The 27,848-nt window shown below is 47.2% G+C and overlaps 1 protein-coding gene across 1 annotated transcript; it reads left to right on the top strand.

Annotated features, from left to right (window-relative positions):
* The first annotated feature begins 231 nt into the window (after positions 1-231).
* PPP2R1A (protein phosphatase 2 scaffold subunit Aalpha) lies at positions 232-27,842 on the top strand. Its single transcript, XM_069741734.1, has 15 exons — positions 232-394; positions 10,346-10,436; positions 10,892-10,992; positions 11,068-11,300; positions 11,499-11,646; positions 11,736-11,891; positions 12,050-12,164; positions 14,710-14,780; positions 15,282-15,416; positions 16,788-16,961; positions 22,345-22,405; positions 22,956-23,110; positions 23,797-23,939; positions 25,878-25,969; positions 26,956-27,842. The coding sequence occupies exons 1-15, from the start codon at positions 254-256 to the stop codon at positions 26,970-26,972; spliced, it is 1,833 nt and encodes a 610-aa protein (XP_069597835.1). The 5' UTR covers positions 232-253; the 3' UTR covers positions 26,973-27,842.
* The last annotated feature ends 6 nt before the right edge of the window (positions 27,843-27,848 follow it).

The following is a 27,848-nucleotide window of genomic DNA, read 5'->3' as shown; positions in this document are numbered from 1 at the left end:
TTCATCCCCTCACATATTGTGACTGCCGTCAGTCCCGCCATCTCTAATACTGGCACAATAACACATAACGGTAATAAAAGGCTCTGCCCATTCAAGACCTTCACCAACATGGCGGCCTGAGCGTCACCTGATGACGTCACGGCAGCGCCTTAGTAACGGCTCACCCTAGCGACGGTCTCCAGGGAACACTGCTTAGGCGGAAACGTTCACACGTCGTGACGTTACGTAAGAGGGCGGAGCTTCCTACCCCTGCATGAAAGCTTGGGAGCCCCCGTCCCCGCCTCTCTACATTTTCTCACTGACAGGAAGAAGCAAGATGGCGGCGGCTGACGGGGACGATTCTCTGTATCCCATCGCCGTGCTCATCGACGAGCTGCGCAATGAGGACGTGCAGGTGAGGGCGGCGGGGCCCGGAGCCGCCGGGGAGCCGGTGCTGGGTGCGGGCTCCGGCCGTCTGCTGGGGACAGGAAAGGCCCGTGGGGCCGAGGAGGAGTGACGCCCCCTGTGTGCGCTGCATGCTGGGAGTTGTAGTCCAGCGCCGAGGCCTGACCGGCATGTATCCCCACAGACATGACTCCCAGTGCCCGCCCTCTGCGTGCAGGATGGGCTTAGATACACTGGGGTATCGCACGGGGTGGGCTTAGATACACCGGGGGCTGAGGCATAGCTAGGGTTTTGGCTCATACCCCAATACTGAGCCTCTGCTGCCGTATGTGTCCCTATTACTGCACCTGATACCCCAATACTGAGCCGCTGCTGCCGTATGTGTCCCTATTACTGCCCCTGATACCCCAATACTGAGCCGCTGCTGCCGTATGTGTCCCTATTACTGCCCCTGATACCCCAATACTGAGCCTCTGCTGCCGTATGTGTCCCTATTACTGCCCCTGATACCCCAATACTGAGCCTCTGCTGCCGTATGTGTCCCTATTACTGCACCTAATACCCCAATACTGAGCCGCTGCTGCCGTATGTGTCCCTATTACTGCACCTGATACCCCAATACTGAGCCGCTGCTGCCGTATGTGTCCCTATTACTGCCCCTGATACCCCAATACTGAGCCGCTGCTGCCGTATGTGTCCCTATTACTGCCCCTGATACCCCAATACTGAGCCTCTGCTGCCGTATGTGTCCCTATTACTGCACCTGATACCCCAATACTGAGCCACTGCTGCCATATGTGACCCTATCACTGCCCCTGATACCCCAATACTGAGCCGCTGCTGCCGTATGTGTCCCTATTACTGCTCCTGATACCCCAATACTGAGCCGCTGCTGCCGTATGTGTCCCTATTACTGCCCCTGATACCCCAATACTGAGCCGCTGCTGCCGTATGTGTCCCTATTACTGCTCCTGATACCCCAATACTGAGCCGCTGCTGCTGTATGTGTCCCTATTACTGCCCCTGATACCCCAATACTGAGCCTCTGCTGCCGTATGTGTCCCTATTACTGCACCTGATACCCCAATACTGAGCCTCTGCTGCCGTATGTGTCCCTATTACTGCACCTGATACCCCAATACTGAGCCACTGCTGCTGTATGTGTCCCTATTACTGCCCCTGATACCCCAATACTGAGCCGCTGCTGCCGTATGTGTCCCTATTACTGCCCCTGATATCCCAATACTGAGCCGCTGCTGCCGTATGTGTCCCTATTACTGCCCCTGATACCCCAATACTGAGCCGCTGCTGCCGTATGTGTCCCTATTACTGCACCTGATATCCCAATACTGAGCCGCTGCTGCCGTATGTGACCCTATTACTGCACCTGATACCCCAATACTGAGCCGCTGCTGCCGTATGTGTCCCTATTACTGCCCCTGATATCCCAATACTGAGCCGCTGCTGCCGTATGTGTCCCTATTACTGCCCCTGATACCCCAATACTGAGCCGCTGCTGCCGTATGTGTCCCTATTACTGCACCTGATACCCCAATACTGAGCCGCTGCTGCCGTATGTGTCCCCATTACTACACCTGATACCCCAATACTGAGCCGCTGCTGCCGTATGTGTCCCTATTACTGCACCTGATACCCCAATACTGAGCCGCTGCTGCCGTATGTGTCCTTATTACTGCACCTGATACCCCAATACTGAGCCGCTGCTGCCGTATGTGTCCCTATTACTGCCCCTGATACCCCAATACTGAGCCGCTGCTGCCGTATGTGTCCCTATTACTGCACCTGATACCCCAATACTGAGCCGCTGCTGCCGTATGTGTCCCTATTACTGCACCTGATACCCCAATACTGAGCCGCTGCTGCCGTATGTGTCCTTATTACTGCACCTGATACCCCAATACTGAGCCGCTGCTGCCGTATGTGTCCCTATTACTGCCCCTGATACCCCAATACTGAGCCCCTGCTGCCGTATGTGTCCCTATTACTGCCCCTGATACCCCAATACTGAGCCACTGCTGCCGTATGTGTCCCTATTACTGCACCTGATACCCCAATACTGAGCCGCTGCTGCCGTATGTGTCCTTATTACTGCACCTGATACCCCAATACTGAGCCGCTGCTGCCGTATGTGTCCCTATTACTGCCCCTGATACCCCAATACTGAGCCGCTGCTGCCGTATGTGTCCCTATTACTGCCCCTGATACCCCAATACTGAGCCTCTGCTGCCGTATGTGCCCCTATTACTGCACCTGATACCCCAATACTGAGCCGCTGCTGCCGTATGTGTCCCTATTACTGCCCCTGATACCCCAATACTGAGCCCCTGCTGCCGTATGTGTCCCTATTACTGCCCCTGATACCCCAATACTGAGCCTCTGCTGCCGTATGTGTCCCTATTACTGCCCCTGATACCCCAATACTGAGCCGCTGCTGCCGTATGTGTCCCTATTACTGCCCCTGATATCCCAATACTGAGCCTCTGCCGTATGTGTCCTTATTACTGCACCTGATACCCCAATACTGAGCCGCTGCTGCCGTATGTGTCCCTATTACTGCCTCTGATACCCCAATACTGAGCCTCTGCTGCCGTATGTGTCCCTATTACTGCACCTGATACCCCAATACTGAGCCTCTGCTGCCGTATGTGACCCTATTACTGCCCCTGATACCCCAATACTAAGCCTCTGCTGCCGTATGTGTCCCTATTACTGCCCCTGATACCCCAATACTGAGCCTCTGCTGCCGTATGTGTCCCTATTACTGCCCCTGATACCCCAATACTGAGCCTCTGCTGCCGTATGTGTCCCTATTACTGCCCCTGATACCCCAATACTGAGCCGCTGCTGCCGTATGTGTCCCTATTACTGCCCCTGATATCCCAATACTGAGCCGCTGCTGCCGTATGTGTCCCTATTACTGCCCCTGATATCCCAATACTGAGCCTCTGCTGCCGTATGTGACCCTATTACTGCCCCTGATACCCCAATACTGAGCCTCTGCTGCCGTATGTGTCCCTATTACTGCCCCTGATACCCCAATACTGAGCCTCTGCTGCCGTATGTGTCCCTATTACTGCCCCTGATACCCCAATACTGAGCCGCTGCTGCCGTATGTGTCCCTATTACTGCCCCTGATATCCCAATACTGAGCCGCTGCTGCCGTATGTGTCCCTATTACTGCCCCTGATATCCCAATACTGAGCCGCTGCTGCCGTATGTGTCCCTATTACTGCCTCTGATACCCCAATACTGAGCCGCTGCTGCCGTATGTGTCCCTATTACTGCCTCTGATACCCCAATACTGAGCCGCTGCTGCCGTATGTGTCCCTATTACTGCACCTGATACCCCAATACTGAGCCTCTGCTGCCGTATGTGACCCTATTACTGCCCCTGATACCCCAATACTGAGCCTCTGCTGCCGTATGTGTCCCTATTACTGCCCCTGATACCCCAATACTGAGCCGCTGCTGCCGTATGTGTCCCTATTACTGCCCCTGATACCCCAATACTGAGCCGCTGCTGCCGTATGTGTCCCTATTACTGCACCTGATATCCCAATACTGAGCCGCTGCTGCCGTATGTGTCCCTATTACTGCCTCTGATACCCCAATACTGAGCCTCTGCTGCCGTATGTGTCCCTATTACTCCACCTGATACCCCAATACTGAGCCTCTGCTGCCGTATGTGTCCCTATTACTGCCCCTGATACCCCAATACTGAGCCGCTGCTGCCGTATGTGACTCTATTACTGCCCCTGATACCCCAATACTGAGCCGCTGCTGCCGTATGTGTCCCTATTACTGCACCTGATACCCCAATACTGAGCCTCTGCTGCCGTATGTGACCCTATTACTGCCCCTGATACCCCAATACTGAGCCTCTGCTGCCGTATGTGTCCCTATTACTGCACCTGATACCCCAATACTGAGCCGCTGCTGCCGTATGTGTCCTTATTACTGCACCTGATACCCCAATACTGAGCCGCTGCTGCCGTATGTGTCCCTATTACTGCCCCTGATACCCCAATACTGAGCCGCTGCTGCCGTATGTGTCCCTATTACTGCACCTGATACCCCAATACTGAGCCGCTGCTGCCGTATGTGTCCCTATTACTGCCCCTGATACCCCAATACTGAGCCGCTGCTGCCGTATGTGTCCCTATTACTGCACCTGATACCCCAATACTGAGCCGCTGCTGCCGTATGTGTCCCTATTACTCCACCTGATACCCCAATACTGAGCCTCTGCTGCCGTATGTGTCCCTATTACTGCCCCTGATACCCCAATACTGAGCCTCTGCTGCCGTATGTGTCCCTATTACTGCACCTGATACCCCAATACTGAGCCGCTGCTGCCGTATGTGTCCCTATTACTCCACCTGATACCCCAATACTGAGCCTCTGCTGCCGTATGTGTCCCTATTACTGCCCCTGATACCCCAATACTGAGCCGCTGCTGCCGTATGTGTCCCTATTACTGCCCCTGATACCCCAATACTGAGCCTCTGCTGCCGTATGTGTCCCTATTACTGCCCCTGATACCCCAATACTGAGCCTCTGCTGCCGTATGTGTCCCTATTACTGCCCCTGATACCCCAATACTGAGCCGCTGCTGCCGTATGTGTCCCTATTACTGCCCCTGATATCCCAATACTGAGCCTCTGCCGTATGTGTCCTTATTACTGCACCTGATACCCCAATACTGAGCCGCTGCTGCCGTATGTGTCCCTATTACTGCCTCTGATACCCCAATACTGAGCCTCTGCTGCCGTATGTGTCCCTATTACTGCACCTGATACCCCAATACTGAGCCTCTCCTGCCGTATGTGACCCTATTACTGCCCCTGATACCCCAATACTGAGCCTCTGCTGCCGTATGTGACCCTATTACTGCCCCTGATACCCCAATACTGAGCCTCTGCTGCCGTATGTGTCCCTATTACTGCCCCTGATACCCCAATACTGAGCCGCTGCTGCCGTATGTGTCCCTATTACTGCCCCTGATATCCCAATACTGAGCCTCTGCCGTATGTGTCCTTATTACTGCACCTGATACCCCAATACTGAGCCGCTGCTGCCGTATGTGTCCCTATTACTGCCTCTGATACCCCAATACTGAGCCTCTGCTGCCGTATGTGTCCCTATTACTGCACCTGATACCCCAATACTGAGCCTCTGCTGCCGTATGTGACCCTATTACTGCCCCTGATACCCCAATACTGAGCCTCTGCTGCCGTATGTGACCCTATTACTGCCCCTGATACCCCAATACTGAGCCTCTGCTGCCGTATGTGTCCCTATTACTGCCTCTGATACCCCAATACTGAGCCGCTGCTGCCGTATGTGTCCCTATTACTGCCTCTGATACCCCAATACTGAGCCGCTGCTGCCGTATGTGTCCCTATTACTGCACCTGATACCCCAATACTGAGCCTCTGCTGCCGTATGTGACCCTATTACTGCCCCTGATACCCCAATACTGAGCCTCTGCTGCCGTATGTGTCCCTATTACTGCCCCTGATACCCCAATACTGAGCCGCTGCTGCCGTATGTGTCCCTATTACTGCCCCTGATACCCCAATACTGAGCCGCTGCTGCCGTATGTGTCCCTATTACTGCACCTGATACCCCAATACTGAGCCGCTGCTGCCGTAAGTGTCCCTATTACTGCACCTGATACCCCAATACTGAGCCTCTGCTGCCGTATGTGTCCCTATTACTGCACCTGATACCCCAATACTGAGCCGCTGCTGCCGTATGTGTCTCTATTACTGCCCCTGATACTCCAATACTGAGCCGCTGCTGCCGTATGTGTCTCTATTACTGCACCTGATACCCCAATACTGAGCCGCTGCTGCCGTATGTGACCCTATTACTGCACCTGATACCCCAATACTGAGCCGCTGCTGCCGTATGTGTCTCTATTACTGCCCCTGATACTCCAATACTGAGCCGCTGCTGCCGTATGTGTCTCTATTACTGCCCCTGATACCCCAATACTGAGCCGCTGCTGCCGTATGTGACCCTATTACTGCACCTGATACCCCAATACTGAGCCTCTGCTGCCGTATGTGTCCCTATTACTGCACCTGATACCCCAATACTGAGCCGCTGCTGCCGTATGTGTCCCTATTACTGCCCCTGATACCCCAATACTGAGCCTCTGCTGCCGTATGTGTCCCTATTACTGCCCCTGATACCCCAATACTGAGCCGCTGCTGCCGTATGTGTCCCTATTACTGCCCCTGATACCCCAATACTGAGCCTCTGCTGCCGTATGTGTCCCTATTACTGCCCCTGATACCCCAATACTGAGCCGCTGCTGCCGTATGTGTCCCTATTACTGCCCCTGATATCCCAATACTGAGCCTCTGCTGCCGTATGTGTCCCTATTACTGCACCTGATACCCCAATACTGAGCCGCTGCTGCCGTATGTGACCCTATTACTGCACCTGATACCCCAATACTGAGCCTCTGCTGCCGTATGTGTCCCTATTACTGCACCTGATACCCCAATACTGAGCCGCTGCTGCCGTATGTGTCCCTATTACTGCCCCTGATACCCCAATACTGAGCCGCTGCTGCCGTATGTGTCCCTATTACTGCACCTGATACCCCAATACTGAGCCTCTGCTGCCGTATGTGTCCCTATTACTGCACCTGATACCCCAATACTGAGCCTCTGCTGCCGTATGTGTCCCTATTACTGCACCTGATACCCCAATACTGAGCCGCTGCTGCCGTATGTGTCCCTATTACTGCACCTGATACCCCAATACTGAGCCGCTGCTGCCGTATGTGTCCCTATTACTGCACCTGATATCCCAATACTGAGCCGCTGCTGCCGTATGTGTCCCTATTACTGCACCTGATATCCCAATACTGAGCCGCTGCTGCCGTATGTGTCCCTATTACTGCACCTGATACCCCAATACTGAGCCGCTGCTGCCGTATGTGTCCCTATTACTGCACCTGATACCCCAATACTGAGCCGCTGCTGCCGTATGTGTCCCTATTACTGCCCCTGATGCCCCAATACTGAGCCGCTGCTGCCGTATGTGACCCTATTACTGCACCTGATACCCCAATACTGAGCCTTTGCTGCCGTATGTGTCCCTATTACTGCCCCTGATACCCCAATACTGAGCCGCTGCTGCCGTATGTGTCCCTATTACTGCCCCTGATACCCCAATACTGAGCCGCTGCTGCCGTATGTGTCCCTATTACTGCCCCTGATACCCCAATACTGAGCCGCTGCTGCCGTATGTGACCCTATTACTGCACCTGATACCCCAATACTGAGCCGCTGCTGCCGTATGTGTCCCTATTACTGCACCTGATACCCCAATACTGAGCCGCTGCTGCCGTATGTGTCCCTATTACTGCACCTGATACCCCAATACTGAGCCGCTGCTGCCGTATGTGTCCCTATTACTGCACCTGATACCCCAATACTGAGCCCCTGCTGGCGTATGTGTCCCTATTACTGCACCTGATACCCCAATACTGAGCCCCTGCTGGCGTATGTGTCCCTATTACTGCACCTGATACCCCAATACTGAGCCCCTGCTGGCATATGTGTCCCTATTACTGCCCCTGATACCCCAATACTGAGCCGCTGCTGCCGTATGTGTTCCTATTACTGCCCCTGATACCCCAATACTGAGCCGCTGCTGCCGTATGTGTCCCTATTACTGCACCTGATATCCCAATACTGAGCCGCTGCTGCCGTATGTGTCCTTATTACTGCCCCTGATACCCCAATACTGAGCCTCTGCTGCCGTATGTGTCCCTATTGCTGCACCTGATATCCCAATACTGAGCCTCTGCTGCCGTATGTGTCCCTATTGCTGCACCTGATATCCCAATACTGAGCCGCTGCTGCCGTATGTGTCCTTATTGCTGCCCCTGATACCCCAATACTGAGCCGCTGCTGCCATGTGTCCCTATTACTGCACCTGATACCCCAATACTGAGCCGCTGCTGCCGTATGTGTCCCTATTACTGCACCTGATACCCCAATACTGAGCCTCTGCTGCCGTATGTGTCCGTATTACTGCCCCTGATACCCCAATACTGAGCCGCTGCTGCCGTATGTGTCCCTATTACTGCCCCTGATACCCCAATACTGAGCCGCTGCTGCCGTATGTGTCCCTATTACTGCACCTGATACCCCAATACTGAGCCGCTGCTGCCGTATGTGTCCCTATTACTGCCCCTGATACCCCAATACTGAGCCTCTGCTGCCGTATGTGTCCGTATTACTGCCCCTGATACCCCAATACTGAGCCGCTGCTGCCGTATGTGTCCTTATTACTGCACCTGATACCCCAATACTGAGCCACTGCTGCCGTATGTGTCCCTATTACTACACCTGATACCCCAATACTGAGCCGCTGCTGCCATATGTGTCCCTATTACTGCACCTGCTGTGTGATTCTCTGTACCTTCTAAATTCTAAAGCACCCCTCTATGATATAGTAATGCCGGGTGCAAGTGCTCTAGAAAACAATGCCCATATTTTGTCCATAGAAAGTAATATTGCCCTGTGTGCCCCTTTGATGGCCACAGTAACCTGAGTTCCCCTATAACAATATGTGCCCACTTTACATTTAATAAATTCCCGAGTTTCCCCCTGTACGGCTCCCCTATACACTGCATGATGCTCTGATACACAGTATAATGCACCCACACAGTATACTGACCCCTTAGCAGCCCCCAAACTGTTTTATGGCTCCAACACTGTATAATGACCCCCACACTGTAATCTCCATACTGTATGATGGCCCCCTAGATGGCCTCCATATACAGTAGCATAATGCACAAAATAGTCCACAATATAGTATAATGCACTCCCCATAGGCAGACTCTATAGCATACGGCAGCCCCCATAGGCAGCCCCTGTAATAAGGCAGCACCCCCATATAGTCAGACCCTGTAATAAGGTAGCACCCCCATAGGCAGACCCTGTAATAAGGTAGCACCCCCATATGCAGAGCCTGTAATAAGGTATCACCCCCATAGGCAGAGCCTGTAATAAGGTAGCACCCCCATAGGCAGAGCCTGTAATAAGGCAGCACCCATAGTCAGACCCTGTAATAAGGTAGCACCCCCATAGGCAGACCCTGTAGTGAGGCAGCACCCCCATAGGCAGACCCTGTAATGAGGCAGCACCCCTATAGGCAGACCCTGTAATAAGGTAGCACCCCCATAGGCAGAGCCTGTAATAAGGCAGCACCCATAGTCAGACCCTGTAATGAGGCAGCACCCCCATAGGCAGACCCTGTAATGAGGCAGCACCCCTATAGGCAGACCCTGTAATGAGGCAGCACCCCTATAGGCAGACCCTGTAATGAGGCAGCACCCCTATAGGCAGACCCTGTAATGAGGCAGCACCCCTATAGGCATACCCTGTAATGAGGCAGCACCCCTATAGGCAGACCCTGTAATGAGGCAGCACCCCTATAGGCAGACCCTGTAGTGAGGCAGCACTGATCGTTTTTTATTTTTTGCTACTTATTCCCCCAGTATCACAAGATGCCCCCTATCCTTACAATCACTGGAGATCGGACTGCTGGCACAAGCTGACTTTATTAATACTATTTTGGGGTGGATATGTTTTGCTTTTGCAGAATAACCTAATTCTGGAGTTCTCAGTTTAGATTTTGTTTTCCTCGTTATGGTCTTAACTGATTGGATAGGTTAATTTGACATTTATTTGAATTTTTTGGGGGACATGCAGTTGCCCCAATTGGCCGATCCCTTCTAGTACTGCTATGTATAGGGTATATCATGGTCTCCTATGAAGAGACCACTGATCCTCCACCATCATGGCTAGCCATCGGGACCCTGTGATCTTGTCAGTGGGAGGTCAGTGATTGGGGAAACTTTCTCCCTATGGTAATTTTCCGTCTTTGACGTTTTGTTTTTGTCTTGCAGCTCCGTCTGAACAGTATTAAGAAGCTGTCCACCATTGCTCTGGCCCTGGGGGTGGAGAGGACCCGCAGCGAGCTCCTGCCTTTCTTGACAGGTACTTGGGAAGGTGGAGACTGAGCCCTTATTCTTAGGATAGACCATCTTTATCACATCGGTGGGGGTCCAACAGTGGACACTTCCACAACTAGCTTCCATACCTGGAGGCAACCAAATGTACACACCTATCGGAGCCGAGCAGTGCTGCCCTCTCAGGAGTCCATGCCAGCTGATCTGCGGTGCCCAGGAATGGCCACTACAGTGCCACCGCTGATGGGTTGCAGTGCCCCACATCCAGACTTCCTTACACCCGTTGGTGGTTGGGGACCACTGAGCAGTGAGAAGATAGAAGAGGACTTGGTGCTACTGCAAAGTTGACCATGCAGGAAAAGCCCTTTAAGAGTTACTCTATGTATTGAGGGGGAAATTGGTTCCTAAATACCTGATAATTTCTACTTGATCACTCAGTTGCGGTGTCATTACCAGAATCCGTAAATGTTTTCTTATCTGCAGACACGATCTATGATGAGGATGAAGTTCTGCTGGCCTTGGCCGAACAGTTGGGGACCTTTACCTCTCTGGTTGGGGGTCCGGAGTTTGTGCATTGCTTATTGGTAGGCCGATCTATAGTGTAAATGAATGACCCTCCTTCTATGTAGATGGCCTCTCTGACCACCTCTGTCTTGCAGCCTCCTCTTGAGAGCCTGGCCACCGTGGAGGAGACCGTGGTGAGGGACAGAGCCGTGGAGTCTCTGCGGGCCATTTCGCACGAGCACTCCCCTTCAGACCTCGAGGCGCACTTTGTACCCTTGGTGAAGCGGCTGGCCAGCGGGGACTGGTTCACCTCCCGCACGTCGGCCTGCGGTCTGTTCAGCGTCTGCTATCCCCGGGTCTCCAGCTCCGTCAAAGCTGAACTCAGACAGTGAGTGAATGGGTTAATTCTGCATTGAAATGTATATTGCCCATTCAATATGGCTTGATGGGTTTATGTCTGTAGTTCATGGAGTCTGGGCGGACTCCAGCTGTGGCCTCCCATTTGGTTCAGATGGAGAAGTAGGAGAATGTGGGTGATTATTAAATGCGCTTTTTTTTTTTTTTTTCTCCTCTTTCCCCGTCCTAGACACTTCCGTAACCTGTGCTCAGATGACACCCCTATGGTCAGACGCGCCGCCGCCTCTAAACTGGGGGAATTTGCCAAAGTTCTGGAGCTGGAGTATTTGAAGAGCGAGATCATACCCATGTTCTCCAATCTGGCGTCGGATGAGCAGGTACAGACCGTAACTAGCGTCGTGGGACCGGTCCTCGCACATCCTACATGCACGCTCTCATCGAGCCCCTTTACTTGTGTTTTTCCCAGGATTCAGTGCGTTTATTGGCCGTGGAGGCCTGCGTCAACATTGCCCAGCTGTTACCCCAGGAAGAGCTGGAGCCGATGGTGATGCCCACCCTGCGGCAGGCTGCCGAGGACAAGTCGTGGCGGGTTCGTTATATGGTGGCCGACAAGTTCACAGAGGTAGGTGTGGAATTCGTGACCGAAAGAAGATGCATTAAGATTTGTAGTGTCTTGAGCTCCCATAAAATGTAAGACCATCTTAGAGCCTCGTTAATATCCTAATATTAACATCTTAGAGCCTCATCATTCCTAATCCCATGTCGCGTCTCTACCTTCAGCTCCAGAAAGCCGTTGGGTCCGAAATCACCAAGACTGACCTGGTCCCTGCTTTCCAAAACCTGATGAAGGACTGTGAGGCTGAGGTGCGAGCTGCGGCTTCCCACAAGGTCAAAGGTAACAGCCAGGGCCCGTGACCACCATTCATCTAATGAGCAGACTGTCTTAAAGGGATTGTCCATAGCTTTGATATGAAGGCTATATTCTTACAATAGGTCATTTGTAAGGAGGTGACATCCGTCTCTCTGTACTATGAATCCACATCATTCTCAGGGCGAGACCAGGCAAATTCTGCCCATGTAGTTGCAGTTAGTAAGTGCTGTCACTTTATTGTTGATTGATGGGGAGGCAGTACTATCTGTGCCATTATCAATCACTGGAGAAGATGGAGATAGTGCCATCTTTGCCTATGTTAATACAGGGCGATAGTACAGTCTATGCTTTTTTTTTTTTTTTTTAATACATGGAGCCAGTACTATCTGTGCCTGGGTGCCTTTTATGGGGGAGCCATTACGATCTGTGCCTTTTTTTTCGGGGGATCCAGTACTATCTGTGCCTGGGTTCTTTATACAAGAAGGTCTTTCAAACGTGATTGAGTGCAGTACAGTCTGAGCAATTATCTGTGCCTGTATTTACAGGGATGGAGCAGGCGGCAGTGGTCTGCTTCTATAGGGGCAGGCCGTACATACGCCGCTCGTATAGCTGCAGTTAGCAGGTACATCCATCTGACAGGGAGGCAGTATTTTCTGCAACTATGAAATACAGAGGAGGATTGTTCTTAAAAACATGAATTAGCCTAACATTATATGCAATTCATAATTCGTATAATATGATTGGGTGCTCTTAGTATATCTTCATATTTGATAAGGGTAAAACTCTGATCCCTTTGTGCCCACCACCAATTAAAGGGTAGTAATATTAATAGATGCAATACCCCCCCACATTTATTGCAAGTAATATTAAGTCAATATGTTCTTATATTGACTTAGCAATTCTACTGGCAAGGTGATATGTGACATATAGTTTAATTTATGTAATATTCTTATTTATTTATTTTGGTATAAAGATTTATCTACTTTTTTATATTTGCGTCTATAAACTATTTATTTTTAATATTATTACAATATTTAAGACTATATGTGGTTATTGCTGTCCACGATTGACACAGCTGAGCCACATCGTCCCAGTGCGATCCCTTCTATCTACTGTTTAGTGACAAAGTTAAGTCTGTCTATCTATTTATCTATCTAATCATTTTCTGCGACTTTGTAAATATTGACTTAAAACGTGATTGTTTTCCTTCCTGTCATGCTTTAGGTCTTCACTGAACTTTTTTGAGTTTCTATTCCAATATTAGTCTTTTTTTTACAGTGTTAACGAGTTGTTTGCCCTGGTGGCCAGTTGTTTGCCCCCCCTCAGTATATAAACCCCCTTTCCTTGTGATACTGATTTTGCAATGCACGGAACTTGCAAAAATATACTCTGAACTTGCTGTTCCCCTTTGGCGCTCCTTCATACAGCCTCGGTCCACTCCGAAACCTCAGATCTCATTTTTCTCTTCCCTTAGTGTCTCTGCCTCCCTTGTCTGCCATTGTCTGTACATCATAGCTATTTCCCAGCCCGTTTATTGCAGTCACCCGCAGTGCCGCATCTGCCATGTAAGATATCGGGGACTATGCTTGGTGATAAATCTCCATATTAGTATTATATATGGCTGGCTATTACTGCGAGGCGATCGCTCCGCGGACGGCACCTACTGAGATCCCGACTTAATGTGGCAGTTTACTGTAACGAATGTCCAGACACCGCGGAGCGTTTACAGGGAGCGACTGCAGGACGCGTCTCTGACCCTACGGACATCACTAAGGAGCTGCGCCAGTTCCTGCACCCCAGATGGCAGGGTCATTAGGACGTCTCCTCATTAAGCCTCTCTTCAGTGCCTAGGATAGCCGGGAGCCGCCTGGTGTGTATCCAAGAAGGCGACAAGTCTGTTCTCCAGACGCCCATGTGTCTCCATAACTGCAGCAGAGAGGAGTGTGCCTAAAGTCAGGAGCCAGAGGCCGTGCCGAGACCCCAGGGTTCAGTCACAAGGGGTCACCTATCTGGCTCCAACAAACATGCTGCTGGTGAAGGCGGCAGATGATCTCTTCTGTCCTCTATTCTGGATTTTGCCTAGTGATTGAAGGGATTATCTGACCTCTCTTGTTTTAGAAGTGATGGTCACTTATAATTTAACATCCTCCTTGTTATATTCCTATCTCCAAGTTCCTATCCCATTATGTAGTAATATTAGCAAATATCTCAAATTAGAAATGTAGTGTATTTCTTCTGATTCACTGACACTTTCCTCATGTGCAGGCATTGCAGGACCTTAGGTATCCATGGTTACGACCACTCATTGCAGGACCTTAGGTATCCATGGTTACGACCACTGGTATAGTGACTGCTAGTGGTCGTAACCTTGGATTTCCATGGTCCTTGCAATGCTTGAACATAAGACCTAGCAAATCAGAAGAACTATACTACATTTTTATATGGAGGGATTTGCTAATCTTTCTATTACACCTACTACATATTGGGTTAAAGTCTTGGAGATGGGAATTCCCCTGTAAGGCGGTGCTTGCGGGGGTATTTACTGACCACTCTTCCCTGTTTCTCGTAGAGTTCTGTGAAAACCTATCCGCTGACTGCCGAGAGAATGTGATTATGACCCAGATCCTGCCGTGCATCAAGGTAATGGCATCATGCGGCCGAGTCTGCAGCACAATCCTCACGCGTTACGTGGGGATTCACCCTGCACAAAACAGCGGCCGTCTGTGGCATTTCTGCCACACGAGCTTCATTTACACGGACCGTCGTGAACAGTGTTGGTGCTCGCGTCACCATTATCTTGCAGTGTAAATGGGTTTCCGATGAACCAGCGTAGCGCTCATTCATTGGGTGATCTATTTTGCACGTTGTCCTGTGTAAACAGGCCAAGAACAATGGCGGCCTATGGAATACTATTAATAAGAAATCAGACGATTCATTACAATATTTACGTGTAGTTAATACCGTAATGGACGTACCACATCTTCAGATATCTGGGGGCTGAGGAATTTCCCACCATCGGGACTCTACATTATTTGATATAGGAGGTCCTGTCTCTATACCTTTTACCTAGGTGGGCAGGGCGAGTAATTGGACATGATTACAAGATTTCTCATTTGTGTGTTCTGTTCTCTGTTACACTAGGAGTTGGTGTCAGATGCCAACCAACACGTGAAATCAGCCTTGGCCTCGGTCATCATGGGCCTGTCTCCCATCCTGGGCAAGGAAAATACCATCGAGCATCTTCTTCCCCTCTTCCTGGCTCAGCTGAAAGATGAGGTGAGTGTATAGCGGCTACTGAGCAATGTCTGCCGGCATGCTGTCGTATGGCGGGTCAGCCACGGCCTCGCGTCCTCAACTCTTTAGCCTGATTCCTCTCCATTAATATAGACTTTGGACTATCACCCATGTGTAAAAATCACAACCACGCAGTTTACTTAGGTTCCCCTCCCGCCACCCTACAAACTTTATTCAAAGTAACTTTTCCAGCAGATCTGGGTGATGAGCGCCTTGATTTTAATCAGTTCCTCTTTTATCCACTTGGGGCAGCTTTGTGCATGACTTTTAGTTAGCCTGGCAGCTCGTCACCTAACATATACCATATGTATGTACCACTTTTTCTGGCCTGTAAGACTTTTTTTTTTTTTTTCCCCTCCAGAATTTTGGGGAAAATGGGGGTGCACCTTATACACCAAATGTAGCTTACTAGGGAAGGGAGCAGCGGCAGAAGTCAAGCGATGATGCAAATCCCAGACCGTAAGGAACAGCTGTTTGGCAGTGCTGGGCCTCCGCCGTCATTCTATGAAAGTGCGGAGCCCCCGCAATTCCATGGTTTTAATTCCGGGACAAAGGCTGCTGGAGACGGACTGAGATCTCTGCTCCCCAGATTGAAATCTGCACATGCGTCACATTGCTTCTGCCGCCCCTTGTACCCACACCAATGACCTAACACTGGAGTGCTGATGCTGAGTGTCCTTCTGAAGTTTCCCACATCGGCCATGTTTGAGCACCTCCGCTTCTGTGGGTCCACTGGAAGCACTTTCTTCTGTTGTCTATACAGTGCTCATCAAGCACTACGTAGATGACTGAAGCCATGATAAAGCAAACAAGTACTGAAGCCATGATAAATCTTGTCCGTCTTCTGGGGTGGGGGGTCCCAAGTTAACTTTGACAGCCGGAGATCTCCCCTTCTGGTACATGGCAGCAACGTTAAAGCAGCAAGTCTGGACCCACACTGCGTGTCATCAAGAGTGTGCGATGCCTGTCTGTCTACAAACCTCCACTTGAGACATCCTGGATGCTGCAAATACTGGGAACACTGCAATTAAATTTAAGCAATGGCTTTCCAAACAGCGGTGGGGCTGCTAGATGCCAGATCTGGGGCAGTGCTTTAAAGGGGTATTTCGATGTGTGGAGTTTAAAATTTACACCAACCCAATGGTGGATGATAGACTTCTGTGGGGCCACAACTACCATAGCGCATCTGTGCCACCCATTCTTGCTTTCTCGCGATCAGTAGGGCCGATACTGATTTGACAGTAATCTCCTTTCCATTGGGTTACTTGCCCAGTGCCCCTTTATTCACGGCTGGACGGATGTTGGAAGGAGCTGAATTGCTGTCTCATTTCCTCACTCGATCTCTCCTTATAGTGCCCAGAAGTGCGGCTCAACATCATCTCCAACCTGGACTGTGTGAACGAAGTGATCGGCATCCGGCAGCTCTCCCAGTCACTGCTGCCTGCCATCGTGGAGCTGGCGGAAGATGCCAAGTGGCGCGTGCGTCTGGCCATCATCGAGTACATGCCTCTCCTTGCCGGGCAGCTGGTAAGTGGCAATTCCCAGACAGAATGTTATTGCATTGCCAGGTTTTTTTTTTTTTTTTTTTAAGCTTTTTAGATGCAGTCAGTTTTTAGTATGGCTTGGAAATCTGATGGCAATATTATCAACACTTCTTTTTTTTTTTTTTTTTTTTTTCCATTTTTTCCATTTAATTTTCTAACATTCACCCTTTTTTTCGAAATTGATGGCAGCGACACATCTTAAAAAAAAAAAAAAAAAAAAATTGACAAAGCTGGAAAAGTAATGAAAACCAGCCGGAGGGTCAGTTTTTACTTGATGTAGTATGACCCGCTCAGACATGATCCTTTTTATACACAGGGTCTGTCCGAAGCAAAAGTAACCAGAGGTTCACCAAATCGGGGAACAGCTGCGACTAAGAATTGTGGAACAATTTCAGAAAAATGTTCCTCAACGTAAAATCACAAAGACTTGAATATCCCTCCGTCTACAATGTACAACCTCATGAGAAGGTTCAGAGAATCTGGAGAAATCCATGTGTACAAGGGACCAGGTCGGCGCTCAATATTAGATGCCCGCGAATTACAGGCTCTTAGGCGGCACTATATTAAAAACGGCATGAATCGATCGTGAATATCACTGCATGGGCTCAGGAGCGCCTCCAGAAATCCTTGTCTGTGAACACAGTCCGCCGTGCAATCCACAAATGTAAGATAAAAGAACGATAATTTAATGAAGTCACATATACAATCCATAAGCGCTGCTGTCTTTTCTGGGCCAAAATGGGAAGCTGATCTGTGGTTGGATGAATTAAAACGCAACGTAAAAATCTATATGGAATCCTGCCGTCTCAAGAGAAGGACCATCCAGCTGGTTAGCAGGACCATCCAGCTTGTTATCAGCGCACAGTTCCTGCATCAGTGATGATTTGGGCTGCATTATGGCCTATAGCAGGGGCAATACTCACATGACTCACACTCGCATTCAGGCTGAGCATTATATAGAGGTCTTAGAACAATATCGCTCTTCTCCATCCAGACAACCTCTATATCAGGGAAGGCCTTGTATACTTCAGCTAGACGGCGCATTCGTCACAGCAGATCCGTTCCGCAGAAGAGGAGTTCAGGTGATGAAGCGGCCACCTTCAGTCCAGACCTTTCACCAACAAAATATTTAGGACGTTATCAAACAAAGACCCCGGACCGTGAAGCGCCGAGAATCGGACGAGCTGAAAACATTTCTCTCAACTCCAGCAATCGTCTCCTAATTTCTCAGACAGTGGACACAATTTGGGCTCCACTTTTTTGAGATGTGTTGCTGCCATCATTTTCAAATTTTTTTTATTTTTTTTCGAATGAAATAGAGAAATGTTCAACTTACGATATGCGTCCGATGTTCTGCTGTAAATATGATATAGCAGAAGAGGTTTCAAAATCACTGCATTCTGGCTTTCTTTACACTTTACATAGCGGCTTAACTTCTTTTATAATTGAGGTAATCTGAGTTTTGTTACTTCTCGTCTCTGTCTTTGCTCCCGCTTAACTCTGCTCTTTAAGAGAGCTTGTCAGTTCAAAGAAATGGAGTAAGTCCATGAGTGCCACTCCATTTTTTTTTTTTTTTTTTTTTTTTTTTTTTTGCTCTATTGTGGAGATAATCATATTTTGTTGCTTGGCATGCAGTATGTGAAATCTCTCATTGTAGTGCAACTGGTGATTCTTTACAATCTCTTTTCTTGGAACACACAAATTTTTTTAAAAAATGAAGTAGCAATGAACCACCAAATGACACGCCAGTATTTATCGGAACATATTAAAACGTATACCTGAGGCATTGTCGGAGGATTATCATTAAAAGGTATTACCCAGAGAAATCCTGTTTGTTGTACGCATTTACTGTGTATAAACTATACAGGGTATAAATGGGCAAAATCTCAAGAAGTGTATATGCTTCCACGATGTCAGAATATATCTGTAGTAAAATGTATCAGGGACAAAGATAGTCAAAGCACAATGCCAAGCTTGCACTGTATGATGCCTCCGGATAAGTGTTTCGCCTTGTTGCTTTACCGAGGGGAAATGCTCGCCAATTATAATGTTGTAATTTGCATCATGGCTACTCCATTAGTTTATTTTTTTAATTTTTTTTTACATTTGTGTCCTTCGTCAACAGGGGTAGTTTTCAGCTCATTTTTTATTTTCTTATTTTGGTGGAGCTGTGTAATTATTTCGGTCCCCAGCACCCTGCTAGTCATACAGCAAATATATTTTGTCAATATTATATATATATTTTTTTTTCTTCTTTTCTTGGGGCGCACCCTTCTGTCCCCTCCCAGATTCTGCTGAGCAACAATTGAGAGAACAATGAAAGTGTCTCCCAATTGAAGGTGCACACCCCTAAAGAAGATTGGGAAGAAATGCCCAGCTGCACTACAAGCAGAGATTTCACATACTGCGCTACAAAAGCAGCAAATGTAAAAAATCTCTGAAAGATGTAAAATTTGAGCTTAAACAACATTAGTGGTTAAAAATGTACTTATTTTTTTTCACCACCTAATGGTATAAAATCCTGTGAGGCACATGTGGTGTCGATATGATCACTGCACATCTAGATTAATTCCTTGTTTGTAAAACTGGGTCAGTTATTGGGCGTTCCGCTGCTGGGGCACCTCAGGGGCTCTGCCAAAGTGATCTGATGCCGGCAAACCATTCCAGCAAAATCTGATCTCCGGTGTGGCCCTGCTTCCCTTTGGAGCTTTGCACTGTGCCTCAAAAGTAGTTTTTGACCCCATTTTGGGGTATCTGTACTCAGGAGAAAATGAACTGTAAACTTTGTTGTGCAATTTCTCCTATCGTCCTTCTTGGATGTTTAAAAACTTGGGCCTAAAGTAACATTTTAGTGGAAAAAATGGCAATTTTCTGTATACTTGTCCAAATGTTATAGAATTCTGTGAATTGACTAAAAGTTAAAATTGCTCATCACCCCTCGGTTTCCAGAATACGGTCACTTGTGGGGGTGTCTGCCGTTTCGGCATGTCAGGGGCTCGTCAGATGTGACACGGCATTCCCAATCTATTCCAGCCAAAATTGAGCTCCAGTATTCAGTTGGCGCTTCTTCCCTTCCGATCCCTGCCGTGCACCCATGCAACAACTTTCCATCACATATGGGGTATCGGCGTACTCGGGAGAAACTGCACACAGTATTGTATGTTCTGTTTTCTCCTGTTTCCCTTGTGAAAATTAAAAAATTGGGGTTAAATTAACATTTTTTTTTTTTGTGGGTAAAATTTGTATCTTATCCTTCCACATTGTATTAATTATGAAGGACCTGGAGGGTTAATAAACTTTGTTTTTTTTTTTTTGAGCACCTTGAGGGGTGCAGTTTTTAGAATGGTGTCACTTTTGGGCATTTTATGTCAAGTAAGCGCCTCAGTCACTTCAAATGTGATGGGAGCCATAAAAAAAAAAATGGGTGTTAGAAATTGAAAAATTGCTGATCAACTTTTATCCCTCCTACCAATGACCATGTCATGAAAATGCCGCCTTGGAATCGGGGGGGGGGATGCGGTGAAACTTTCCAGGGTTGTTACCATATAAGGTGACACTGGTCATCATTGTAAAATTTGGCTTGGTCAGGAAGGTCTAAACAGGCTTGGGGGTGAAGGGGTGAAGCCGTCCTTCATGAGTTTCCGAATATCCGGACCCACACAAATGCTTTCCTTCAGTTTTGCTTCAGTCCCTGAAACTTGGTCCACAGGTACTTAAATCTCGCCTGCTTTCGGCTGCGCTTTCAAAATCTGCTCCATCAGTCCAAGCTTGATGTGGAGCGGTGGCAGAACTTTCGCGGGGATCAACTAATCTTCCCGCAGCCATGTTCTGGAGACCAGGTTGCAAAGATGATCTCGTTGGACATCCTAGCCCAGCTGTCCCATTTCTCACGAGAAGCATGGGCAGGACTAAGAAAACAGTAAAATGGAATTTGCTCACTGGGGAAGGTTGTGAAAGTCACAACCGCTTTGTTCGTTGCTGCCGATCCACCAAAACGGATAATATTCAAACTTGTAGATTGACGTGGAGAGAAGACCGCACTGCCGACGATCCAGAAATGCAATAGGAAACCAGACGCAGGTTTTATTTGTCTCGCGGTGATCACACCATAGCACAGTGAGTTATTGTGTTATGTCCTGATGAAGGTGTGATCACCTCGAAACACATTGACAAATCGAACTTCATTTGGTCTCCTATTCTATTTTGGATCCTCGCCAGCGCGGACTCTATATCCACCTTCAAGTTTGAAGGATCCAAGAGAACTTTCAGATCACCACATCATCCTTGATCCTTGTAGTTGAGTTTCTTGAGGATAGTCTAAATTCTCACAGCTTTCCTTCAAATGCACTGAAGAGCATGCTTGCTGTCATTGTGCAGTAGCACAACTTTCAGTTGTTTTTTTTTTTTTTTGCTGAATCAATAGCATACCCACTTGCATTGTATTCAGTTAAATTTTTCCATCAGCCCGTGAAAATTATTGCAATACACTAGAGCCCCATCTTGAGAAATGTATGGATGGGATTCCTTTTTTCTCTGCTTCTGTGCCATGAAAAATGGGTACCAAGAGCTAGCAAGTGTTTTTTTTTTTTTTTTTTTTTCTTTCTTCAGTCTAGAGCCTTAAAGTTCTGCAAAATGTTTAGGAAAACCAAGTCCCTGACTAAACTTAAGCTGTGAAAAAAGCTGCGGCACATTGGGACCTGTCTGAAGGTCTTTGAGCTCCTGAGATGATTTTAGGATCACAGGCTGCATCAAAGTGACATCTAAAAGCCAGTTAAACATTTTTTAATAAAACACAACTGCAAATATTTTTTGTTTGTTTGTTTCAAATGCATGCATTCACATTAAAAAAATTAAAGTGGTCAACCCGTTTTAAACAGCAGACTTTATCTAGAACACCGCATCTGGCCTGTCATGATCAATCACCCCAACTGGAGTGGCTCCTCCAGCCCACCCCTCAATTCTGGCCCTTACTTGGTCCTGATCATTGGATCTACTTTTATATAGAACAGGGATTTTCTTTGACCTCTACTTTCCTTTTTTGTGATCTTAAGATATGATTTTGCTATTCCTCTGCTAAATTGTTTAAGAAATATTGGCAATATTCGATTGCATTAAGTCCTCCTAGACTGATGTCTCTTAGAGATTCCCCCCCAGAATCTTGAGCTGGTGTATGTGCTGGAATCTGCCGGTGGACGAGCCACATCCTGTCCTTCACTATCCCTGATGGGCTCCTCATAACAAAATGTGCAGCTGAGGCGCTTATTACCAGCAGGGGGCGCTCTAGTTCTTTTAGAAGGCTGACTTTGCTTTGACATGCAGAAATGGTGTTATGTTATATTTATTATTATTTTTATTTTTTTTCCCAGGGTGTAGAGTTCTTCGATGAGAAGCTGAATTCTTTATGCATGGCGTGGCTGGTGGATCATGGTAAGTAATGTTAAGTTTTAAGGCCCTGAACGGATTAAGTAATATGCATGCTCGAGCTCCACTACATGGATTGATGGAAGTCCCGTGCAACCAGACTCATAAATTACAAAAATGATTTGTTTCTAGAAGCCCAAGCCAATAGTGATGAGCAAACGTGCTCTGATAAGGCGTTACCTGAGCATGCTCTTGTGTCAAGTATCTTCGGTGTGCTCGAAAAATATTAGGGCATTCCTCGCCGCTGTTCGGTAGCCGAAACACACGCAGGGATTGCCCATCACATTTTTTGAGCATGCCGAAGACAGTCGGTTAACACATGAACATGCCCGCTCGGATGACACATTCACTCATTACTAACTGACCGTATTCAGCAATGGAGACCGGAATAACCCTTTAGGTGCGTGGTGTAAGCAGCGGCGACGAGTGCAATGAAATGCTCACCTAAGTGGTCAGCAATTTCCTCCCGCACTGACGTCCCCATTGGATTACACTCCCCAGCATCCTCGGATACATTTTTGTGTTTAAATTGCTCGTCCCTTCTCCTGTCTTTCAGTGTATGCCATCCGAGAGGCGGCAACGAGCAATCTGAAGAAGCTGGTGGAGAAGTTTGGTAAGGACTGGGCTCAGGCCACCATCATTCCCAAGGTGCTGGCCATGTCCAACGATCCAAACTACCTGCATCGAATGACCACATTATTCTGCATCAACGTGAGTGATCAGCAGCTCCTCTTGTTTCTGTGTAGTAGTTTCATATTTTTTTTTTTTCTTTTTTTTTTTTTATGAAATGACAAGTCACACCGTAATGTATATTAGTATAACCCCCAATCCTGGTACCTACATGGGATGGGTCCCACCTCCTTTACTCCTTTAGGGTCTATTGAGACCCTGCTCTTCAGTATCAGTAGCGCTTTAATGCAACATGTAGTAAACGCTTTTTTTTTTTTTTTTTTTTTTTTTTTTTTGTTACAGGCGAAAGATGCAAAATGTTTCGCCTGTAAAGACTGCTTCTTGCTTCTTCAGGTGCAAGGCTCGTCTACACACCATTTTTTATTTTTTATTTTTTTCCCCCACTCCAGCCATTTCTTAGGCACAAAGTGAAGTTTTAAGAATATTACTCGTAATATAGAATTTTTTGCTGTTCCCACCCCTTCATTGATCACTGAGGCTGTGTTAAAAAAAAAAAAAAAGCCTCAAAACTGTATATGATGTAGAATAGACGCTGCATTATTTTTATTTCACTTCACTGTTGGGGGGAAAATTGTCGTGTGAACATGCTTTTATCATCTGCTTTGAATACCCACTTAGAAGAAAAGCACGGCCTCTGATTGGTGAAAAGTTTGTGTCCGGGGTGATAATTTAACCCGCACCTCTGATTTTTGCTTCTTTGGCTCCAGGTTCTGTCAGAAGTTTGTGGACAAGAAATCACAACCAAGCACATGCTGCCCACGGTGGTCCGGATGGCCGGCGACGCCGTGGCGAACGTGCGTTTTAACGTTGCCAAGTCTCTGCAGAAAATAGGACCCACTCTAGACAACAGGTAATAAAGACGATGGGTGGCACGGTCTATCACAGACCCTAATTCACAGTTATACAGTGAAGTATCCAAGGCAAAACTTTACCTATAAAGTATATTCCATCTTATAAATGAGTTCGCCGTGGCTGATTCTGCTTTGCTTGTCTGTTTAACCATTTAGTTGGCATTTTCTCTGGTGTGTGGGCTCCTTTATTCTTTAGATGAAGTAGGACGGTTTATGTACTGTATAAACCGAGACCCCTAATTTTGCCATAAAAAAAACTGGAAAAACGTATGGAGTATAAGCCTAGGGTGGGAAATGCAGCAGCTACTGGTAAATTTAAAAAATAAAAATGGATACCAATTAAAGTAAAATTGAGACTTCAGTAGGTTTTTGAATATATTGAATCCGGAGCCCCATATAATGCTCCATACAGTTCATGATGGGCCCCATATAATGCATAAAAGGTTAATGATGGGCCCCATAAGATGCTCCATAGAATATTAAGCCCCAATTGCTGTTGCTGTGATTTTAAAAGAAAAAAAAACACTCGTCACTCAGGTCCCCCTGCACTTGCGATATTCACCTGTCCCCATTTCACCGCCGCGCGTCGCTGTGTCTTCCGCAGTGACTGTTCAGGCAGAGGGCGCGCAATAACAATGTAATCGCGCCCTCTGACCTGAATGTCCCAGCCAGAGGACACTGAAGACTGAGCCCGGTGGTGGAACGGGGACAGGTGAATATTGCAATGCTCACACTTCCCCCATCATACTCGCCTGCTCCCAGCGCAGTACCTTCTTCTCTGGTGCCTGCCGGCAGTTTGTTCAGGTGTTCAGCGGTCACATGGTACCGCTCTTTAAAGTAATGAATATGCGTCCATATTCGTTACTTTAATGAGCGGCACCACGTGACCGCTGAACACTGGAAGAAGCTGCTGACATCAGAGACCATCTGAGAAGCGGGGACTGTGCCGTGAGGGTGAGTATGTGACAGCCGCCACTCCCCGGCCAACATCCAGCCCCCCCACCCCCACGAAACCCCCCACCCCGGGACAATGACTCGAGTATAAGCCGAGATGGGCACTTTTAACCTAAAATAAATAAATAATGGCCTGAAAATCTCGGCTTATACTCAAGTATATACGGTATTTCACTCTCGCCTTTTTATATTCTCTTACGCTCTGTTCTCGTAGTTGGGGGTCTACCTGTTTGGCAATGTGTAGGTGGTGAATACTTTTCGCTAGAATATTCCTTTAAGCCTCCATACATCCAATACAAACATATCATTTTGCAAGTCCTTTTCCAGTGATGGTTGCAAAGCGTTGCCCAACATGTTTGGTGATTTAGGTGTAAAATGAGACATGGAGGATAAAAAAGCTGTTTTTGGTCACCGTGTAATTGCAGACCTGAGATAGTGAGGGGGCGAAGACTGATCCTGGCACACATTTGGCAGGTTGAGGCGATGGAGGGCCGTATAATCTATTATCCCAGTGGCGAAACGCCTTCCTTTTCCATCTTTGGGTTATTTCCATCTCAAAAATCGTAGCGAATACCCCCAATTAGAAATGTAGTATAGTTCTCCTGATAAGCATGTTCTGGGCATTGCAGTAGCTTGGGTATCCATGGTTACGACCACTCATATAGTGAGTTACTAGTGAGCTTAACTATGGATACCTAAGCTGCTATATAAATAAATAATACTGCAATGTCTTGCTTTGAGAAAACGATAGTTTACCAGAACAACGATTCTACATTTCTAATTTTAAAGGTTTTTGCGATTTTATGAATTTTATTTATTAGTATTTTATTTTTTAGTAATTTTAATGTTCTATATTGAGATAGGATCTTGGAGACTGTAATACCTTTAAGTGTTATTCCAGTCTGTTGGAATCTGTAGGGAATAATGTAATAAGATTATTAATTGACGTCTCCATTAATGTTTCTTGCTCGTTGCGTTGGCAGCACCTTGCAGAACGACGTGAAGCCGATTCTGGAGAAGTTGACTCAAGACCAAGATGTCGACGTGAAATACTTTGCACAAGAAGCACTTACAGGTACACGCATGACATTAATCTGCAGACCTTTCCCATTCAGAATACTCTGCTTTCCTTCTTGTAATCCATGTTTGTGTCCATAAGGTCAGTATAAGGCTAAGTTCACACTGGGCGTTTTTGATGCAGTTTTTTTTTTTTAATTTTTGCCAATCTTCAGATGCATTTGGCTATGTCTGAGATTATAGAAATTTCATGCACAGCTTTTTATTTTTTTTCGTATTTTGTGGTTTACTTTGTTTTGTTTTTTTGGACATGGAGCATGTCGCTTCTTTCAGTGTTTTTCATTTAATCGAAAAACCGCATCAAAACCTGCATTTTTGTCGCAGCCTTTTCTGCCAAGCGCTCAGGTTTTGCTGCAGAAAAAAAAATGCATCAAAAACGCCCAGTGTGAACTTAAGAGTAAGGCAGAGCAGTAGCTTTTAGGACGCATTCACTCAATTCTCGCCGAGCTCGTGCCTCAGTTTTAAAGCTGTAGCCTGAGTTAGGCTTCTTTTACACTTGCTGTGTTATTTTTGCGTGCCATATTGCCATAATTTTCACGGTCTGCCGCAAAAATACTGGTTTCAAATAGTAGGGAAAAAGTATTGGGGGAAAAAATGGCAATCAGCAAAAACAAGCTTCTGTTTTTGCGGCCCCATTAATTTTCAATGGCTCCTTTTTTTTTTTTTTCTTCTTCTTCTTCCCACGGTCGTAAATACGGCCCATATGGCATAAGACGCTCCGACTAATTTTTGCGGTCCCATAGAAATCTATTGGGGCTGCAAAATTGCGGCAAGTGTAAATGAAGCCTTAATGTTGAGTGAGCAGGTGGATTTCAGACGACCGTAGGCTCCCGTTAGACGTTGCCGCTTAGCTGGAGTCTCTTGACTTGGGAGTTGCACATCTTTGTTCTATTTTCCTGCCACAGTGTTTGTGATAATCAGTGTTTCAATTTGTAGAAGGAAGAAGTTAATTTCGATTTTTATTTTTTCCACCATTTCTTCTAGTGCTGGCTTTGGCGTGAAAATAAATTTTCATAACCCTGTGGTGACACCGCGTACTTCGGAGTGATTTATATATATATATATTTTTTTTTTCTTTGCACGATTTCCACTCACATTTGTGCTCATGACGCCACATCGTACCTCGACCTTGGCTCAGTCCTACCCGGTGGTGTTCGCTCTTTCCCACAACCTCCCGGATCTCCACTACTTTCCTTTTCATAACGCTGGACAATACTTCCTATGTATTTAGTGGCTGTGGCTTTTAACTCTTTAATATGCTATTACTCTGTCCAAAAAGGACTCAGAAAGGGGATCACAATGTTCATATCGGGTGCTTTGTTTCTACCGTAAGAATTTATCTAGGTATACCGGGAAGAGGAATATGGCAGCTTCATCAGTATTTTTTTTTTTTTTTGTGACATTCTGCTTTCAGATCCCTACAATTATTCCTATAATATACTGTGTAGTGCTTTAACATTGTACATACTGATTAGGTTCCTCCTATTGTCGGCGCAGCTTCCGGCACAGAGCAGCCGCCCCGACAAAGGGACGTCAAACACAGACGCAACTTTGTAATGGTGCTGCCTGCCGCTTCATTTTTTTTTTTTTTTTTTGTCTCACAACACTATATTGACATAGACTTTCCGCATTCAAGCTGCTATTTTTGTCCTGGAATTATTACAAAAAACAAAGTGTAGTATTGTTTCACTTTGAACGATATTCTACAGAAAATTTGTGGAAATTTTTTTTGAAAAGGTCAGAAGATTGTACCCAAAATTACGTCACGCTGGCAACGGTCACGGTCTGTAAAGTCGATTGAGTGTTCATCAATTTGAGCTGCCTTGATTTGTAAAGTCGCATTAATAAATATACAACTATTTGTTTCCAGAGGTCTC

This window comes from Ranitomeya imitator, chromosome 10 (assembly GCF_032444005.1).
Source record: "Ranitomeya imitator isolate aRanImi1 chromosome 10, aRanImi1.pri, whole genome shotgun sequence".
In the NCBI taxonomy this organism is placed as follows: Eukaryota; Metazoa; Chordata; class Amphibia; order Anura; family Dendrobatidae; genus Ranitomeya; species Ranitomeya imitator.
This window is presented reverse-complemented; position numbering and strand designations above follow the sequence as displayed.

Excerpts from the sequence above, each read along its gene's own strand:
- PPP2R1A (XM_069741734.1), top strand. The coding sequence starts at position 254 with ATGAAAGCTTGGGAGCCCCCGTCCCCGCCTCTCTACATTTTCTCACTG. Across the intron at positions 14,781-15,281 it reads AGATCCTGCCGTGCATCAAG|GAGTTGGTGTCAGATGCCAA; the intron begins GTAATGGCATCA and ends CTGTTACACTAG. Across the intron at positions 23,940-25,877 it reads GGACCCACTCTAGACAACAG|CACCTTGCAGAACGACGTGA; the intron begins GTAATAAAGACG and ends TTGCGTTGGCAG.